General features: G+C 52.5%; 1 protein-coding gene across 2 annotated transcripts in view; it reads right to left on the bottom strand.

The window, feature by feature from the left end:
- LOC139239076 (dapper 1-like) overlaps positions 1 to 18,026 on the bottom strand; it is a 77,548-nt gene extending 59,522 nt beyond the window's left edge. For both annotated transcript variants that reach the window (XM_070867589.1, XM_070867590.1), the window contains exon 1: positions 17,747 to 18,026. In XM_070867589.1, the coding sequence (XP_070723690.1) occupies positions 17,747 to 18,007 (261 nt within the window). In that variant the 5' untranslated portion in view covers positions 18,008 to 18,026. The remainder of the gene's footprint in view (positions 1 to 17,746) is intronic.
- Positions 18,027 to 19,718: the final 1,692 nt, after the last annotated feature.

Below are 19,718 nucleotides of genomic sequence, written 5' to 3'. Positions count from 1 at the left end.
TCATTTAAACAGATTTGATTACATCACATTTATAATATTAAAAAATAAATCTTTCAATTTCCCTCAGCCCCAAGATGTGTGTTTTATTTCTTAGTGTTGTGCTCTCCAACCTCTTCCACCCCTCCCTCTTTGTCTCTGTCTCTCCCAGTCTGTGTCTGTCTCGGTCTCCCTTCTCCCTGTCTCCCCCCCTCTCTCCCTCTCTCTCTCTCCTGGTCTCTCTCTCTTTCCCCCACCCTGTCTCTGTGTGTCTCTCTCTTTCCTTGTCTCTTTCTCTCTCTCTCTCTCTCTCTCTCTCTCTCTCCCCCTGTCTCTGTGTCCCTCTCTCTCCTTGTCTCTTTCTCTCTCTTCCTGTCTCTGTGTGCCTCTCTCTCTCCCTCTCTCCCTCTCCCTCTCCCCCTCCCTCCCTCTCCCCCTCCCCCTCTCCCTCTCCCTCTCCCTCTGTTTTTAATCTCAGCCACGCCAGCGATTAATGTCTTCCTGCCTGAGTTCCGTCACTGATTCCCGTTCCAGGTTTCTCTGCAGCGTCTCGAAGAGTCTGTCCCTGAACTTCCTCGGCTCGCAATGACGATTATTCCAGGATTGCACTGGCATGGACCCTCAGTGTGGACCCCACAGGAGTTTGTGGGGACCATGGGGAGAGGGGGGGAACATTGAGTTATCGTGGGGTAGGCAGGTACAATAGCCACAAGGAGCACATCTCTAGTGCCCCAGGCCTCTCCCTGTCTATCTTCCTTCTGCTCTCTCTCTCTCTTTCTGTCTCCCGCTCTCCCTCTCTCCGTCTGTCTCCCTCTGTCTCCCTCTCTCCGTCCGTTTCCCCCTCTCCGTCCGTCTCCCTCCTGCTCGCTCGCTCTCCCCCTCTCCGTCTGTCTCCCCGTCTCTCACAATTCCTCTGTTTCTCTCTCTCTCTCTCTCTCTCTCTCTCTCCCCTCTGTCTCTTGCACACACACTTTCTCTGTCTCGCACTCTCCATCGCTGACTCTTTCTCGTACACATGCTCAATTTCTATCTTTCTCCGTCTCTCCCTCGTTCCTCCTGCCCCTGTCTATCTTTCTATTTCTGTCTCTCCCTTCCCTTCCCCCTACGCTCTGTCTTCTTCTTCCTCTCCCTCTCTGCTTCTGTCTCTGTCGTTCTTTCTCTCTCGCTCCCGCTCTTTCTCGTCCCTCTCTCTCTCGGTCTCCTTCACACTCTCCCGCAATTTTCCACCTTCTCCGTTGAAGCGTTGGGAACTCGAAGCGCAATGCGGCCTGAGTTTTAGAGACTGCTCCCACCTGGCAAGCTCCCCCTGGGGACGTGCAGTCACAATATCATCTCCAACATCAACACCTTGCATTTGTATAGCGCCTTTAACCTAGCAAAATGTCCCAAGCCTCTTTAGAGGAGTGTTTTAAGACAAAATATAAATTTGACACCGAGCCAGATACGAAGGAATTACGGCAGATGACCAAAGGTTTGGTTAAAGAGAGAGTGGGAGATAAGGGGCGGAGGTGGGGGGGGGGGGGGGGGAAGAGAGAGAGAGAGCAGGAGATAGAGAGAAAGGGAGACAGAGAGAGAGGGAGAGAGACAGGGACTTTGAGACGGAGAGGGGGACTGAGAGAGAGAGAGAGAGAGAGAGAGAGAGTGGGAGACAAAGAGAGAGAGAGAGGGAGGGAGAGCAGGAGACAGGGAGAGAGGGAGGGAGAGCGGGAGACAGAGAGAGAGACAGAGAGAGAGAGAAAGGGAGACAGAAAGAGAGAGAGAGGGAGGGAGAGAGACAGGGACAGAGAGAGAGAGAGAGAGAGAGAGGGAGAGTGGGAGACAGAGAGAGAGGAAGACAGAGAGAGACAGAGAGAGAGGGGGAGGGAGGGAGGGAGGGAGAGAGAAGGGAGAAGACAGGGAAATGGAGAGGGAGAGAGGAACTGAGCGAGACCGACAGAGGGAGAGAGGGAGAGAGGGAGAGAGGGACCAAGCGGGTTGTGGCATGTGGAATGGCGATCCAGGAGAGGTGGAGGCAGAGGCTGTGAGGCATGTTAAGGGGTTGATGGACCCATGTTTGGCCGGCAGGGCTACTGAAGGCAGTCAGGGCGAGTGACCATTGAGAGCGAGGCTGACAGGGCAGAGATGGTCGCCGTCACCCCGCATTACTGAGGGTGACTGAAACATATGGGGAGTGGAGGTGGTGGGTGGGAGGGTGGGGCGTTTGAGTCTCGCTGGTGGATGCGTCGTGGTGATCTCCGATACTGAGCTGGACCAGAGCAGCGATGTCGTGGGATCGCCACCCCCTCCAAGTTCCCCATCAGGTCACACGCCAGCCCGACTTGGACATCTGTCACAAAGTGTTCCAAAGGGGGAGAAGTGGATTCTCGCCCCGTTTGGGGGGGTGGGGGGGGGGGGGTAACTTGGCGCCCGGCCCTGAAGCTGCCCCCCGCTTTCAAACAACGGGCTTTAGCGCTGCCCGGACGGAAGTGGAGCTAAATCGAGCGCTACACTTCTCTCTCAGAGCGCTAATGGAGGGGCAGCACTTCGACAGTGCTGCATGCTGGTCCGAGCCATGTGCAAAGGGACCGCTTCCTCCCTCCCCCCCCCTCCACACCCCTTAAAAAGGGACAGGGGGCATCGCTGTAGGCCCTGCAAATTAAAATGGACCTCCCTGGACCACCAGGGGGGACACACGCAGTCAGCTCGACACTCGAGCAGAGCGTCACGACGAGCGATCGCGAGCAGGAACTCTCGAAGCAAACGAACACAGCGTAAACAAAGCTACTTTTTTTTTTACATTTTTCCCCTCGGCCACCTCGCCTTTAACAGTCGCCCCCGGTAACAGCCCGAGACGCGCCCCCCTCCCCTGCGGCTGCCGGTGTTTTCGCCCGCTGCACGGGGGCGAATGTCCATTTCGGGTTCGGGGCGTTAACGGGGCGGGGGGGGGGGGTTGGCGCGTACGCCGATGATGTCACGGTCTCCGGGCGCAGGAGATCAGGGCGTAACGCTGGAGCGCTGCCACTAAACCCCCCCGCAGGCGCAAAGGCGTTAGCGTCCCATTTAGCGGGGGCGCCTACGGGAGATGTAAATGCACGGGATTTCTCGGCCTTCGTATTTACAGCACAGAAACAGGCCATTGGGCCCAACCGCTCCGTGCCTGGGTTTGTGCTCCACTCCAGCCTCCTCCCACCCTCCTTCATCTCACCCCATCACCATATCCTTCTATTCCTTTCCCCCCTCATGTCTTTATCTAGCTTCCCTCGAATAATCATCTAGATGTCAGCCGTGACTCAGTGGGCAGCCCACCCTCGCCTCTGAGTCAGAAGGTTGTGGGTTCAAGTCCCACTCCAGGGACTTGAGCACAAAAATCCAGGCTGACACTCCCAGTGCAGCGCTGAGGGAGTGCCACACTGTCGGAGGTGCCGTCTTTCGGATGAGACGTTAAACCGAGGCCCCGTCTGCTCTCTCAGGTGGAAGTAAAAGACACTATTTCGAAGAAGAGCAGGGGGAGTTCTCCCCGGTGTCCTGGGGCCAATATTTATCCCTCAATCAACACAACAAAATCAGATTATCTGGGTCATTATCACATTGCTGTGTCTGGGAGCTTGCTGTGCGCAAATTGCCTGCCGCGTTTCCCACATTACAACAGTGGCTACACTCCAAAAGTACTTCATTGGCTGAAAAGCACTTTGAGATGTCCAGTGGTTGTGAAAGGTGCTATATAAATGCAAGTCTTTCTTTCTTTCTTCTGAATTCCCTATTGGACTGCTATCGCCATCCTGGAACTCCCCACCCATCACCATCAGCACGCGGGCCGAGGGGAAACTCCCCCACACCACCTTCACAGGGGCAAGTGGAGATGTATCACCCACAGTGCAAGAACAAGTTGAAGAAAGGTGATCTAACCGAGCTTGCTGATGTCCAGGCGGTGGAGAGGACAGTGTCGGCTTCTCCTGGAATTGGCCACAGGTAGTCCCTGGCCCAGACACCGGGAGTTGGAGGGAGAGATCCACGGAGGGTTTATGAACTGGGCGAGCACTGAATGGTCGTATGCTTTGTGCTCATTGTATGTTAAGCACGGTGAGACTTTTCTGACAAACATGATAATCCTCTTTCTCCGTGTCTTTGTTTCGTTCTCACTCTTGTGTCCGTCAAACTTTGTCTCTCCCTGTATCTGATCTCACTCTCTCTGTCTCTATTCCTGTGAGTGTGTGTCTCTCTCTGTAACTGACTCTCACTCTCCCTGTCTGTGTGTGTGTGTGTGTGTGTGTGAGAGAGAGAGAGTGTGTGTCTCTCCCTCTGTAACTGACTTTCACTCTCCCTGTTTCTGTGTGAGAGTGTGTGTGAGAGAGAGAGAGAGAGAGAGAGAGAGAGAGAGTGTGTGTGTCTCTCCCTCTGTAACTGACTCTCACTCTCCCTGTTCCTGTGTGAGAGTGTGTGTGAGAGAGAGAGAGAGAGAGAGTGTGTGTCTCTCCCTCTGTTCCTCTCTTCCTGTGCATTTCTGTACCTCAGACTCTCTTTCTCTCTGTCTCTCTGTCCGCACCTCTCTCTGTTCCTCCCTTACTCTGTCTATTACTCTGCCTGTCGGTCTGTATCTCTCTCTGTCCCTCCCTGTCTGTCTCTCCCTCTACCCCTGATTGCATCTCTCTCTCCCTCTGTCTCTCATTCTCTCTCTACCCCTCTGTCCGTATCTATCTCTCTCTCTCTCTCCCTGTCTGTATGTTATTATGTGTGTGTCTCTCTGTGTTTATCTCTCTCTGCCCATCTGCCTGTCTCTCTGTCGCTCTCTCCCTCTCTCTCTCTCTCTGTTTCTCGCTCTCTCTCTCTACCTCTCTGTCCGTATCTCTGTCTGTCTGTTTCTCTCTGCCCCTCTGTCTCTCTCTCTGTCCCTTTCTGTCTCTCTATCTGTAACTCCTGCTCTGTCTCTCTCTGTCCCCTCTTTCTGTCTCTCAGTTTTGATTCCAGTCGTGGCCAGGGATGCTACAATTGGTCTCAGTATTCCAGGACGAGGGAGAGGAATAAATCAGCCAGGGTTCTTGATCCTGACCCCGGTCCAGTGACCCTTGCTGGATCGGCCATCCGCTGGGATGCTCCTCCCGTGATCGAATAGCCCGGCTGATGCCACGTCCAAATGGAGGATGGCCCTTGCGGGTGAAGTACTGGAGAGCAGCTGGCATCCCGCTGGGCAGCAGGGGGAGAGGCAAAAGAACCACGCCGGTCCGAGGTCAAGTTCAAAGGTCAGTTGGGGTTTGGAGTGAGGCTGGGGAGGTCGCTGACCTGAGCGATTGACTTGCGACTGTCGTACAAGGCACTGAATGGCCGCAGTGTTATGCGGCCCCTGTGAGACTGACCATAACTCATGGGTAGAGACAAAGCCCCCCCCCCCCCCCACCATCGCCCCCCTCCGGAGCTCGCTACATGACACAGTCAGTTTCAGAGACAGAACAGGCGGATGGTCTTTGAGGGACCTCCCCCCACCCCCCCCGCCCAGAACCTCCGTGCTAGGGTTCCGGGGCCACGAGCCCCTCAGAGGGAGGTCTTGCCCTGGACTTTCTTCACATCCTGCAGCTTGTAAAAACATCTCCACAAGGAACTTGAGACAATTCATTTCCTGTCTGTCACAGTTAAATACATTCGCACATCCTACACCACTCTGTCTGCTCCCCTCGTCTCTCTCTCTCTCTCTCTCTCTCTCTCATCCCTCCGCCAATCTTTCTTCCTCTTTCTCTATTTTCCTTGTTCCACCCCGTCTCGCTCTCCCCTTTCTCATCTCTCCTGTACTTGCTCTCCTTTTCCTTCTCTCCCTCCGAATCTCTGCAGCTCTCTCCCTTTGTGTCCCATCCCTTTCTCTTGTCTGTCCAGCACTCTCTCTCTCTGTCTGTCCCAGTCCCTTTCTCTCTCTTCCCCCTTCCCTTTGTCTCCCTCCATTCCTTCGCTCAGTATATTGTCTGCTGCGTTTCCTACATTACAACAGTGACTACACCCCAAGAAATACTTTGTTGGATTGTTGTCACCTGTGGTTCAGTGGGCAGCACACTCGCCTCTGTGTCAGAAGGTTGTGGGTTCAAGTCCCACTCCAGGAACTTGAGCACATAAATCTAGGCTGACCCTCCCAGTGCAGTGCTGAGGGAGCGCCGCACTGTCGGAGGTGCCGTCTTTCGGATGAGCTGGGATCAAGTAACTCTCTCTCGGTCTCTCTCTGCCCTCCTCATTCTGTGTCTCAGTTTTCATTCCAGTCGTCGCCAGGGAACGCTACAACTGTCAGTATTCCGGGACGAGGGAGAGGAATAAATCAGGCAGGGTTCCTACTTCTGATCCCGATCTTGTGACCCCCCTGCTGGATCGGCCCTCCATTGAGATGCTCCTCCCATGGTCGAATAGCCCGGTTGGACGTAAAAGATCCCACGGCACTATTTCGCAGAAGAGCAGGGGAGTTCTCCCCGGTGTCCTGGCCCAATATCAATCAAAAAACAGATTATCTGGGTCATTATCACATTGCTGTTTGTGGGAGCTTGCTGTGCACAAATTGGCTGCCGCGTTTCCCACATTGCAACAGTGAGTACACTAAGTACTTCATTGGCTGTAAAGTGCTTTGAGTTGTCCGGTGGTCATGAAAGGCGCTATATAAATGCAAGTGTGTCTTTCTTTCTGGCGTTATCCGAGCGGGAGAGCAGAGGGGGGGTCAAAAGGCAAAGTGCGGAACATGTGGCTCGGACACGGGAACATCTGCCTTCACACGGCGCTGTGTGTACAAGCCCATGCCAGACGCTTGTCTGTGTAACCAAACACCGAGGTGCGAGATGGAGCCCAGCAAAGTGTTACTGTCGCAACCCTGTGCTGTTTAACATTCCCAGCAGCACCGAAGATCAGTCCATCCCCCTCGGAGAGAGCCTCTCCTCTCCCTCGATCGCTGGGTGGGGGAGGGGAGTGTTGCTGACTTCGTCCAACACCGGCTACACGACAACCTCGAGTCCAGACCGCAAAAAGCAAGGCATGCTCTCTCACCAGAGACTGCGCGATGGGTACTTACAGTACCGATGATACAGTCGATGTATACATCGTGGCAGGAGCGACCTGCGAGCGACCATCAGCGGCAGGTCGGGGCCATTAAAGGAGTGGCGAGCGGCCTCTGGAGCAGCATGGCGACTTACCACGGCAAGGTGCAGCGCGATCTGGTGCAGGAGGGCGACGGCATCGAAGAGTAACATCATCAAGGTCCGGGTCGGTGATTGGAGCGTGGGCAGGTACAGCGGGAGCGGCCGAGGTCGGGGCGAAGGAGCGGCGAGAGATCGCGGAGCGACGTGATCGGGGCCCAGTGGAGGCGAGGGGCCCAGGGACAGCACGGGCCCAGCCCACACTGTGCGATATGTGGGCGCGCACTGGGTCCGTGCAGCAGAGCTGGTCTCCAGTCGTCCTGGTTAACCCTTGCCACTGGACCAAGACCTCGCTCTGTCAAGCCCCGTGTGGTGGCTGGTGTGCAACGGTCACCCCACGTTAAAAAAATCCACCCACAGGGCATCTTCCACCCTTCAGGATGTAGTTCGGGATCCGGGATATTGGGTCCTTCATTGAAACACCTGGGAACATCCTTTTTTGGCATGGAAGCAAGTCATCCTCGTTTCAAGGGACTGCCTACCATGATGATGACGTACAGTACACAATTCACAATCTGACAGTCTATAGGAGGCCATTCAGCCCATCGTGCCGGTCTTCTTCTTCGGAAGTCCCTCGGAGTCGAGGGATGACTTGCTTCCGCACTAACATGAGTTCCCAGGTGACGGATGAGTCCGATGCGGGACCCACAGCCTCGGTCACGGGTGGGGCAGACGGTGGCTGGAGGGACGACGGGTGGGGGAACCTGGGTTGCCGCGCGCTCCTTCCGCTGTTTGTGCTTGGCTTCCCGGCGAAGAGGCTCGAGGTGTCTGCCGCCTTCCCGGACGCTCCTCCTCCACTTTGGGCGGTCTCGGGCCAGGGATCGCCAGGAGTCGGTGGGGACGTTGCATTTTTTCCAAGGAGGCTTTGAGGGTGTCCTCGAAGCGTTTTCTCTGCCCCTTCTGGAGCTCGCCCGCCGTGTTGTAGCTCGGAGTGGAGCGCTTGCTTTTGGGAGTCTCGTGTCGGGGCATGCAGACAATGTGGCCCCGTCCAACGGAGCTGGTCGAGTGTGGTCAATGCTCCGATGCTGGCCTGATCGAGGACACCGACGTTGGTGCTTTGAGGGGCCTACTGTACAAAGTAGACACCTCAGAATCTTACAGAACCTCAGAAGGAGGCCATTCGGCCCATCGTGCCTGTGCCAGCTCTTTGAAAGAGTTATCCAATGAGGCTCCTCCTATTCTTTACCTAAACCCCTCAATTTTTTCCTGTCTTAAAGTGGCATTTTGTTATTTTTTTTTTAATTCGTTCACGGGATGTGGGCATCGCTGGCAAGGCTGGCATTTATTGCCCATCCCTAATTGCCCCTTGATACAACTGAGTGACTCTCTGGGCCATTTCAGGGGGGCAGTTACGAGTCAACCACATTGCTGTGGGTCTGGAGTCACGTATCGGCCCAGACCGGGTAAGGGGCGACAGATTTCCTTCCCCGAAGGGCATGAGTGAACCAGATGGGTAGTCCAGACTAAAATTTCGTCTGTCGCAGATTAGCCAATGAGTCCTAGTGTCGGGACCTTCGATCCTTCTGTTCACCCGCGATCCAGGGCTGTGGGCATCCATCCTCTGCCTGGGCCGCCACAAATGTTCTTCACCCTTTTGCTGCCTCGCGTTTTAACATTCTCAACCTTGTGTTCAAATCCCTCCATGGCCTCGCCCCCCGCTCCCCCCTCCCTCTCTCTGTAACCTCCTTCGAGATCTCGGAGCTCCTCTAATTCTGGCCACTTGACCAGCTTCCATTGCCATCGCTCCACCATCGGTGGCTGTGCCTTCAGCTGCCTGGGCCCCAAGCTCTGGAACTCCCTCCCTAAACCTCTCCGCCTCTCTCTCCTCCTTTAAGACGCTCCTTAAAACCGACCTCTTTGACCCAGCTTTTGGTCACTTTCCCAATATCTCCTTAAGTGGCTTGGTGTCAAATTTTTGTCTGACTATGCTCCCGTGAAGCGCTTTGGGACGTTTTACGATGTTAAAGGCGCTATATAAATGCAAGTTTCTATTGTTGTTGGCGCTTCTCTGAATTTTCCATTCTTGTTCCACCTCAGCTCAAATATCACATCCGACATATCTTGGAATTCTCCCTGCCTCCTCACTGTTCATAAGAACATAAGAAATCAGAGCAGGAGTCGGCCATTCAGCCCCTCGAGCCTGCTCCGCCATTCAATGAGATCACGGCTGATCTTCGACCTCAATTCCACTTTCCCGCCCGATCCCCATATCCCTCGATTCCCCTAGAGTTCAAAAATCTAGCGATCTCCGTCTTGAATATACTCAACGACTGAACCTCCACAGCCCTCTGGGGCAGAGAATCCCAAAGATTCACCACCCTCTGAGTGAAGAAGTTTCTCCTCATCTCAGTCCTAAATGGCCGACCCCTTATCCTGAGACTGTGTGACCCCTGGTTCTAGACTCCCCAGCCCGGGGGGAAACATCCTCCCTGCATCTACCCTGTCAAGCCCTGTAAGAATTTTGTATGTTTCAATGAGATCACCTCTCATTCTTCAAAACTCTAGAGAATATCGGCCCAGTCTGCTCAATCTCTCCTCGTAGGACAATCCCCCCATCCCAGGAATCAGTCTGGTGAACCTTCGTTGCACTCCCTCAACGGCAAGTATATCCTTCCTTAGGTTAGGAGACCCAAACTTATCGCAGCATCTCATTCTTTCGCAAGATCGCAAAAACTATACATCACCTCTCAAAACCTTCAGCCTCAACGTCCTCCAACTTCCAAACCCCACGCTTTGTGTCGGCTAGATGCTGTTTAGGAACATAGGAACAGGAGGAGGCCATTCAGCCCCTCAGGCCTGCTCCACCACTCATCATCATCATCATCATCATAGGCGGTCCCTCGAACGAGGATGACTTGCTTCCACACCAAAAGGAGATGAGTTCACAGATGTTTCAGTGAAGGACCCGATGTTCCAGATCCTAAACTCCAATTGAGGGGGTGGAAGATGCCTGTGGGTGGATTTTTTTAACGTGGGGTGGCCGTTGTACACCAGCCACCACACGGGGCTTGACAGAGCTAGGTCATGGTCCAGTGGCAAGGGTTGAACCAGGACGACTGGAGACCAGCTCTGCTGCACGGGCCTAGCGCACGCACGTATCGCACAGTGTGGGCTGGGCCCGTGCTGTCCCCTGGGCCCTCATCTCTTCTGGGCCCCGTAGCCCCATTCGCCGTACATCCGCCACGATCTCTCGCCGCTCCTCCGCCACAAACATTCGCCGCACCTCCGCCACGATCTCTCGCTGCAGCTCAATGAGATCATGGCTGACCTATATCATAGCTCCATTTACCCGCCTTGGTTCCATTACTCTTAATACCCTTCACTAACAAAAATCTATCAATCCTCAGTTTTGGAATGTTCAATTGGCTCCCCCCCCCCCCCCACTGGCCTTTTTGGGGGACAGAGTTTCAAATGTCCACTATCCTTCCTGTGAAGAAAGGTCTCCTGACATCAGCCCTGAACGGCTTAGCTCGAATTTTACAGTTATGTCCCCTTGTTCTCCTTCTCTCACAATCTTTCTAACCTTAGTGGTCCCCTGCAGCCTGCAGGGGTTCCCAAGTGTAATTGGCCATACAGCAAGCAACAGTAACTTGCATTTATATAGCGCCTTTAACGTCGTAAAAGCCGCTTCACAAAATTTGACACCGAGCCACATAAAGAGATATTAGGGCCGGTGGCCAAATGCTTGGTCAAAGAGGTATGTTTTATGGAGCGTCTTGAAGGAGGAAAGAAAGGTAGAGAGGTGGAGAGGTTTAGGGAGGGAGTTCCAGAGCTTGGGGCCCAGGCAACAGAAGGCACGGCCACCGATGGTGGAGCGATTATAATCAGGAATGCTCAGGAGGGCAGAATTAGAGGAGCACAGACATCTCGGGGGTTGTGAGGCTGGAGGAGATTACATCGATAGCGAGGGCCATGGAGGGATTTGAAAATAAGGGTGAGAGTTTTGAAATCGAGGCGTTGCTTAACCAGAAGCCAATGTAGGTCAACGAGCACAGGGGGTGATGGGTGAGCAGGACTCGGTGCGAGTTAGGACATGGGGCAGCGAGCACAGGGGGTGGTGGGTGAGCGGGACTCAGTGCGAGTTAGGACACGGGGCAGCGAGCACAAGGGGTAATGGGTGAGCGGGACTTGGTGCGAGTTAGGACATGGGGCAACGAGCATAGGGGGTGATGGGTGAGCGGGACTCGGTGCGGGTTAGGACACGGGGTCAGCGTGCACAGAGGGTGATGAGTGAGCGGGACTTGGTGCGAGTTGGGACATGGGGCAGCGAGCACAGGGGGTGATGAGTGAGCGGGACTCGGTGCGAGCTAGGACACGGAGCAGTGAGCACAGGGGGTGATGGGTGAGCGGGACTCGGTGTGAGTTAGGACACGGGGCAGCGAGCACAGGGGGTGATGGGTGAGCGGGACTCGGTGTGAGTTAGGACACGGGGCAGCGAGCACAGGGGGTGATGGGTGAGCGGGACTCGGTGCGGGTTAGGACACAAGGCACAGGGGGTGATGAGTGAGCGGGACTCGGTGCGAGTTAGGACACGGGGCAGCTGATTTTGGATCCCACACCCGACAGCAGGATGGTGTTTGGTCCGACACCAGCGTGGGCCTTTCATCTACAAGCACGTCTCCGGGCAACAGATATCAGTTTGGTGTCGCCCTCCTTTCAATCTGCATTTAGATTTGAAGTGGTGGGGGAGCAGGAAATCATGGAATCGCTGGTAGACTGGAGCAGATTGTGAACTCGGACTCTGCCTGGGTGTTTGCTTTGCTCGCTGACCACCCTTCCCCCCCGAGATTTGCCACTTGCTCCTCCCGCCTTACTATCAGAATATAATTGATTGCCCCTTCCCCCAATTTCCCCCCCACCTCCCCCTCGAAGCTGCTACCTCTTGCCAGGGTTACACACTGGACATACCCCACTTTCCTACAGTGCAACAGTGGCTACGTTCTAAAAGTACTTCATTGGCTGTAAAGCACTGAGACGTCCGGTGGTCGTGAAAGGCGCTATATAAATGCAAGTCTGTCTTTTTTTTCTCTTTCTTTCTTTGCTTCCTTCCTTCTCTCTTCCTTTCCTCCCTCCTTCATTCCTTCATCCTTTCTTTCTTGACATTACCCAAGTGGTCTACACAATATATATGAGCCTCGACATTGGGAGTGGCTGCTGGATATTCGGCTGCGGTGTGAATCGTACGCCATAAGCATTATCGATAGCTCAATGGTCCAACCCTGCCCCCCCCCCTCCCAAGCTGGGCCTGACGAACTCCGTTAATCAGAGGTAAGTCTCACATGAGAGTAAATGTCAGCGAGAATGCAGCAGTTCTTCAACTCCCATCTATGTCCCCTGAAAACCCCCTTAAGTGGCACTGTGCCTGGGGTACTGCATTCAGTTCTGGGTCCTGCTCCTTAGGAAGGATATTATGGCCTTGTAGGGGCTGCAGTGCAGATTCACCGGAAAGATACCGGGGGCTAAAAGGATTAAATTATGAGGACAGGTTGCATAGATTAGGCTTGTATTCCCGGGAGCATAAAAGATTAACAGGCAATCTAATTGAGGTGCTTACTATGATTAAAGGATTTGGTAGGGTTAGAGAGGGACAGAAAAACTATTGCCTCTGGTGAGGGGAGTCCAGAACAAGGGGAAATGAGAGCCAGGCCGTTCAGGGGTGATGTCAGGAATCACCACTTCACACAAAGGGCGGTGGGAATCTGGAACTCTCTACCCCAAAAAGCTGTGAATGCTGGCGGGGGGGGCGGTCAATTGAGAATTTCAAAACTGAGCTTAACAGATTTTTGTCAGGCAAGGGCCTTTAGGGTTACGGAACCAAGGTGGGCAGATGGAGTTAAGATACAGATCAGCCACGATCTAATTGAGTGGAGGAACAGGCTCGAGGGGCTGAATGGCCTGTTCCAGCTCCGGCATATGATTCATCCCTGATGCACCATTTAAAGGAATACACAGAAAAAGGCGTTGCTTAACCGGGAGCCAATGTAGGTCAGCGAGCACAGGGGGTGATGGGGGGTGAGTGGGACTTGGTGCGAGTTAGGACACGGGGCAGCGACAAGCGAGCAGACAATCAGTACACAGGATGCAGACACCACCCCCCCCCCCCATAACAACAACAACTTGTATTTATATAGCGCCTTTAACGTAGTGAAATGTCCCAAGGCACTTCACAGGGGTGTTATGAGACAAAAGATTTGACACCGAGCCACATAAGGAGAAATTAGGGCAGGTTGGTTAAAGAGGGAGGTTTTAAGGAGCGTCTTGAAGGAGGAAAGAGAGGTAGAGAGGCGGAGAGGTTTAGGGAGGGTGTTCCAGAGCTTGGGGCCCAGGCAACAGAAGACCCGGCCACCGATGGTGGAGCGATTATAATCAGGAATGCTCAGGAGGGCAGAATTAGAGGAGCGTAGACATCTCGGTGGGTTGTGGGGCTGGAAGGGATTACAGGGATAGGGAGGGGCGAGGGCCACGGAGGGATTCGTAAACAAGGATGAGAATTTTGAAATCGAGGCGTTGCTTAATCGGGAGCCAAAGTAGGTCAGCGAGCACAGGGGGTGATGGGTGAGCGGGACTTGGTGCGAGTTAGGACACGGGCTGCCGAGTTTTGGATCACCTCTAGTTTACATAGGGTAGAACGTGAGAGGCCGGCCAGGAGTGTATTGGAATAGTCAAGTCTGGAGGTAACAAAGGCAGGGATGAGGGCTTCAGCAGCGGATGAGCTGAGGCAACGGCGGAGACGGGTGCTGTTACAGTAAAAGCTTCATCCCACAAGTAGCCATGTGCATATTCAAATTACAACAATAACAACTTGCATTTATATAGCACCTTTAACATAGTAAAACATTCCGAGGCGCTTCACAGGAGCGTAAATCAGACAACAAACTGTCACTGAGTCAAAAGGAGACACTAGGGCAGGTGACCGAAAGCTTGGTCAGAGGTAGCCTTAAAGCAACGCCTCCATTTCAAAATTCTCATCCTTGTTTACAAATCCCTCCATGGCCTCGCCCCTCCCTATCTCTGTAATCTCCTCCAGCACCCCCCGCCCCCCACCCCACCCGCGATATCTGCGCTCCTCTAATTCTGCCCTCCTGAGCATCCCTGATTATAATCGCTCCACCATCGGTGGCCGTGCCTTCTGTTGCCTGGGCCCAAGCTCTGGAACTCCCTCCCTGAACCTCTCCGCCTCTCTCTCTCTCCTCCTTAACCTCTACCTCTTTGAGCAAGTTTTTGGTTACCTGCCCTAATTTCTCCTTATGCGGCTCAGTGTCAAATTTTTTGTTTCCTTTGATGCGCCTTGGGTCGTTTTGCTACGTTAAAGGCGCTATATAAATGCAAGTTGTTGTTGTTGGAGTCTCTTTGGGAGAGGTGGCGAGGTGCAGTGGTTTAGGGAGGGAATTCCGGAGATTAGGATCTATACGGCTGAAGGCACGGCCACCAATGATGGGGATGATGGAAGTGAGGGATGGAAAGCAACAATAGTCCCCCTAATTTTTTTCCGCACGCACTGTCCCTTTAACTGGCTGCACAGACCATTCAAGTTTCCGCGCATGCGTAGTTTCTTCCAGAAACAGCCTCCAGACTGCTGCCCGGCCGCACAACTTAGCGGGAACGCTGGACAGGAAGCCAGAGTCAGGGGCGGGGGGGAGAATGCAGAGATCTCGGAGGGTTGCAGTAGGGCTGGAGTGCAGATCCACTTGGTGATCGGGGCCCAGGAGAGGTGTGAGTTACGGGGAACAGAAGAGCCGAGGGCCCAGGGGGCAGCACGGGCCCAGCCCACACTGTGCGATATGTGCGCGCACTAGGCCCGTGCAGCAGAGCTGGTCTCCAATCGTCCTGGTTAACCCTTGCCACTGGACCAAGACCTCGCTCTGTCAAGCCCCGTGTGGTGGCTGGTGTGCAACGGCCAACCCACGTTAAAAAAATCCACCCACAGGCATCTTCCACCCTTCAATATGCAGTTCGGGACATGGAATATGGTCCCTCATTGAAACACCTGTGAACTCATCCCCTTTGGCATGGAGGCAAGATTTGAGGGACTGCCTAAAAAGAAGAATTGCAGAGAGCTCAGCTCTTCACTTTCCCTAACGTTGCTCACTAGTGCTGAAATCGTCCCCTCCAAAGCATTCGCACTCATATGAGCCACGGGTGGGGGAGGGGATGGCTCTTCGGCTGCGTGAAGCTTCACACCCGAATGATATCCTTCCCCTCACCCGACAGGCAGACATCAATGGCTAGTGAAAACACAGGCTGTTGTTTTTTTCCCCCACTGATGTCCCAGCTGGGAACAGCCAACTCAGCACAGACCAGGGACCTGAAATAAAAACGTAAGAAATAGGAGCAGGAGTCGGCCATTCGGCCCCTCGAGCCTGCTCCACCATTCAATAAGATCATGGCTGATCTGATCATGGACTCAGCTCCACTTCCCTGCCTGCTACCCATAACCCTTCACTCCCTTATCACGTGGAGTTCAGGGCTGGAACATCGAGTCCTTCATTGAATCATCTGTGAACTCATGTGGAAACAAGTCATCCTCGTTTGAGGGACCGCCTATGATGATGACTCCCTTATCGCTCAAAAATCTGTCTATCTCCACCTTAAATATATTCAATGACCCAGCCTCCACAGCTCTCTGGGGCAGAGAATTCCACAGGTTTACAACTCTCAAAGAGAAGAAATTTCTCCTCATCTCAGTTTTAAATGGGCAGCCCCTTATTCTAAGACTATGTCCCCTAGTTTTAGTTTCCCCTATGAGTGGAAACATCCTCTCTACATCCACCTTGTCGAGCCCTCTCGTTATCTTATAAGTTTCAATAAGATCACCTCTCATTCTTCTGAACTCCAATGAGTAGAGGCCCAACCTACTCAACCTTTCCTCATACGTCAACCCCCTTCATCTCCGGAATCAACCGAGTGAACCTTCTTTGAACAGCCTCCAACGCAAGTATATCCTTCCTTAAATACAGAGATCAAAACTGTATGCAGTACTCCAGATGTGGCCTCACCAATACCCTGTACAGCTGTAGCAGGACTTCTCTGCTTTTATACTCCATCCTCTCAGTGCTTGTGGCTTAGGACATCACCGAGTGGTGACTGCTCCCACTGAGGGGAGGGAGGAGGTACGTTTCAAGATGAAGACGAGTTCACAATTGACCGAAAACATAACGTCATCACCCCACTTTGTGGCCCTCTCATTGAACTCGCCCAGTTTGCAACAATCCCATGTGGGCCAATAATTTGCACTTCCCCTTTAAGTTCCACATGATCTTTACCGGCTTAATTATTTCACTCTTAAAGGGAAAGTGTGTCTGTCTTGAAACACATCCTTGATTATTTAAACTGACTGGGCTGCCGTTGTTTGACACTGGGCAGGGACATCTCCACTCCACATTGTATTCTCAGGCATGTTAAATTATCATTTTTAAGACGAAACTGCCTGCTTTGTTTATGCAACACAATATTAAGAGCTAATTGCTTTTAAATCCCTGTTAAAATACTGTAAAATATCCCTTATGTAACTTGTTATTTCAGAGCAAGATCTGGCACATAGATTTGGCGACCCCTTCTTCTGGGGGGCATAGTCTCAGAATAAAGGGTCGCCCATTTTAAACAGAAATAAGGAGGAATTTCTTCTCGCGGACAGCTGTAGATCTGTGAAATTCTCTGTCCCAGAGAGCTGTGGAGGCTGGGTCATTGAATATATTTAAGGTGGAGCGAGACAGATTTTTGAACGATAAGAGAGTCGAGGGTTATGGGGAGCGGGTGGGGAAGTGGAGCTGAGGCCAAGATCAGATCGGCCGTGACCTTATTGAATGGCGGAGCAGGCTCGAGGGGCCGAATGGCCGACCCTTGCTCCTATTTCTTATGTTCTTATAGTTCAGCACACCTACATCTGCACACCTTTTTACACGGGTGATTATTTTTTTTGAAACTGTTGCAATTAAGTGGTATCAGAAATTAGGCTTACATGTCATTGGCTCATAGAATGATCCAACACAGGAGGCCATTCAGCCCATCATGCCTGTACTGGTTCTCTGAAAGTCCTGTTCCAATTTAATTTTCAAAGGGCTGGAGATTGGATTGTGGTCTTGGGGAGAGGGGAGGGGAATGGGTTAATGCTGATTCACACATTTTTTTTTTGTTGAAATTGTGCTACCACTTAATTTTTTTTTCCTCCTATTTTTCAATCGTGGGCTAAACTCCCTTCTCCTGGACTTTTTATCGTCACGCATTTTTTTGTTAAAACAGGAGAGCTCAAGACTGTGCCGATTGAGGCCAGACTAAAACTGCTTCAAAAGTACCCCCAATCGCAATTTTGCAAGGACGGGGGGGAAAAGGGCGAGACAACATCTTGTACAAGAAATATTCACGTCTCTTGCAATGTCACTCACACACACACACACACACACACACACATAAATGCTTTCAAATCCAGAAATTTGCAACAAAAAACATTAATTTCTGGGAGGAGGGTTGGGAGAGTGTGCAAAGCATGAATGGCTCTTGCAACAGGATCTGATGTCTTCCCCCCCCCCCTCCTGCTTATTATTAATGCTGGTGATCAGGGGAGGTGAGAGAGAGAGAGGAGAGAGGAGAGGGGGGTGGGTTTGGAGGGAGACAGGGAACGCTGGAAAATCTGCACTCACCAGATGCCTCCTCAGGCTGCTGCCTTCTGCTTCTCTGAAGCCCGGAGCTAGGTAGGAGCTCTCGTCCTCGGTGTAATCCCAGTTCAGCAACAGCGGGTCCTGCTCCCGTCTGCTGCCGGCCAGTTGCAGAGCCTCTTGCACCAGATACTCCTGCCTCTGTCTCAGCAACTGCAACTCCAAGAGGCCGGCCAGACTGGCTTCCAGCCGCTCTTTATTCCTGCTCCGCTCCAGGCTCGCAGGGAACGGGAAAGCCGGCAGCATCTCGCTGTTTGAGGCACAATTCCTCTTATTTTATCCCTCCCCTCCCACACCTCCCCTTCCCTCTTTCTCTCTAGCAGCAGTGCATCAGCAGCCTAAGAGTTTCCATGTGGCCCGTTGTGACACTGTATCCCTGAGCAATTGATACAGTCTGTGTGTGTGTGTGTGTGTGTCACACTTTTTTTTTGGTCAATTTCATTAGGGGAAACTGACATGTAGAAAGGTCTGTGTCACTCAATCGGTCATTAACATACAAGCCCCGTCCCCTCATCCCTTCTGATTCGTCCACTTCCCTCTCTCATTACATCACCCTTCAAAAGCCAGCTCCTTATATGAAGCTCTTACAATATCTATTTTTATTGCTGGTACATTGTTAAAGGTGTGTGTGTGTGTGTGTGCGCTTATTACTGTCTCTCTCTCTCCCTCTCTTTCTGTCTCTTCCCCCCCTCCCTCTGTTGCTCCTGTCTCTGTAACTTGGAAGTGAATTTTGTCCACAGTTGATTTTTGTTCTTAAAATTGTGGATTTTGCAAGGGGAGGCGAGAGAGCGGAGCCACGTTGAAAGTTGAATCAAAGGAGGATCATATTTATTGAAGGGTGATAATGAAGGCCAGTTTTGCCTTGGAAGTCGGCGCTGGGCACAGAGACTGAATTTTCACCGCTGCAGACAGGAGGGAGGGAAGCAGGGAGGGAGGGAGTATATGTGCCTCATGTTTGATGGGGAAGATGTCACTGGTTTCATGGGCGATCGAATCCAGAAATCCAAAACTAGGAAGCCAGGACTCGAAATTGAAAAACAAAAATGGAATTTGCTCAGTGTCTCAGAGAATAAGCTTTGGGTTCCAATGAAACGGTGTAAAGCAATAATCCAATTGCCCACTTAATGAAGGAACAGCCCTCAATTAAAAGAAAAGACTTGCATTTATATAGCGCCTTTCACGACCACAGGCGGTCCAAAGCGCTTTGCAGCCAATGAAGGAATTTTTGGAGTGTAGTCACTGTTGTAATGTGGGAAACGCAGCAGCCAAACAGCAATGTGATAATGACCTAGATAACCTGTTTTAGTGATGTTGATTGAGGGATAAATATTGGCCCCAGGACACCAGGGATAACTCCCCCGCTCTTCTTCAAAATAGTGCCGCGGGATCTTTTACATCCACCTGAGAGGGCAGACGGGGCCTCGGTTTAATGTTTCATCCTGGTCAATATTTATTCCTCAATCAACATAACAAAAACAGATTAGATGGTCATTATCACATTGCTGTTTGTGGGAGCTTGCTGTGCACAAGTTGGCTGCCGTGTTTCCCACAATACAATAGTGACTACACTCCAAAGGTACTTCATTGTCTGTAAAGGGCTTTGAGACATCCGGTGGTCATTAAGGGCGATATATAAATGCAAGTCTTTCTTCATCTGAAAGACGGCACCTCTGGCAGTGCGGCACTCCCTCAGCAGTGCACTGAAGTGTTAGCCTAGATTTTTGTGCTCAAGTCTCTGGAGTGGGACTTAAACCCACAACCTTCTGACTCAAAGACAAGTGTGCTGCCCACTGAGCCATGGCTGACATTTACTGCATAATACTCTCAAAGCCTCCCTGATAAAGTGCAACATACCCACCGACACCTGGGCGACCCTGGCCAAAGACCAGTCCGCCCACAAGTGGAGGAAGTGCATCCAGGAGGGCACTGAGCACCTCGAGCCTTGTCGCCGAGAGCG

Source organism: Pristiophorus japonicus, chromosome 26 (assembly GCF_044704955.1).
Source record: "Pristiophorus japonicus isolate sPriJap1 chromosome 26, sPriJap1.hap1, whole genome shotgun sequence".
Lineage (NCBI taxonomy): Eukaryota > Metazoa > Chordata > Chondrichthyes > Pristiophoridae > Pristiophorus > Pristiophorus japonicus.
Note: the sequence above shows the minus strand (reverse complement) of the source record. Positions and strands in the feature narration are given on the sequence as shown.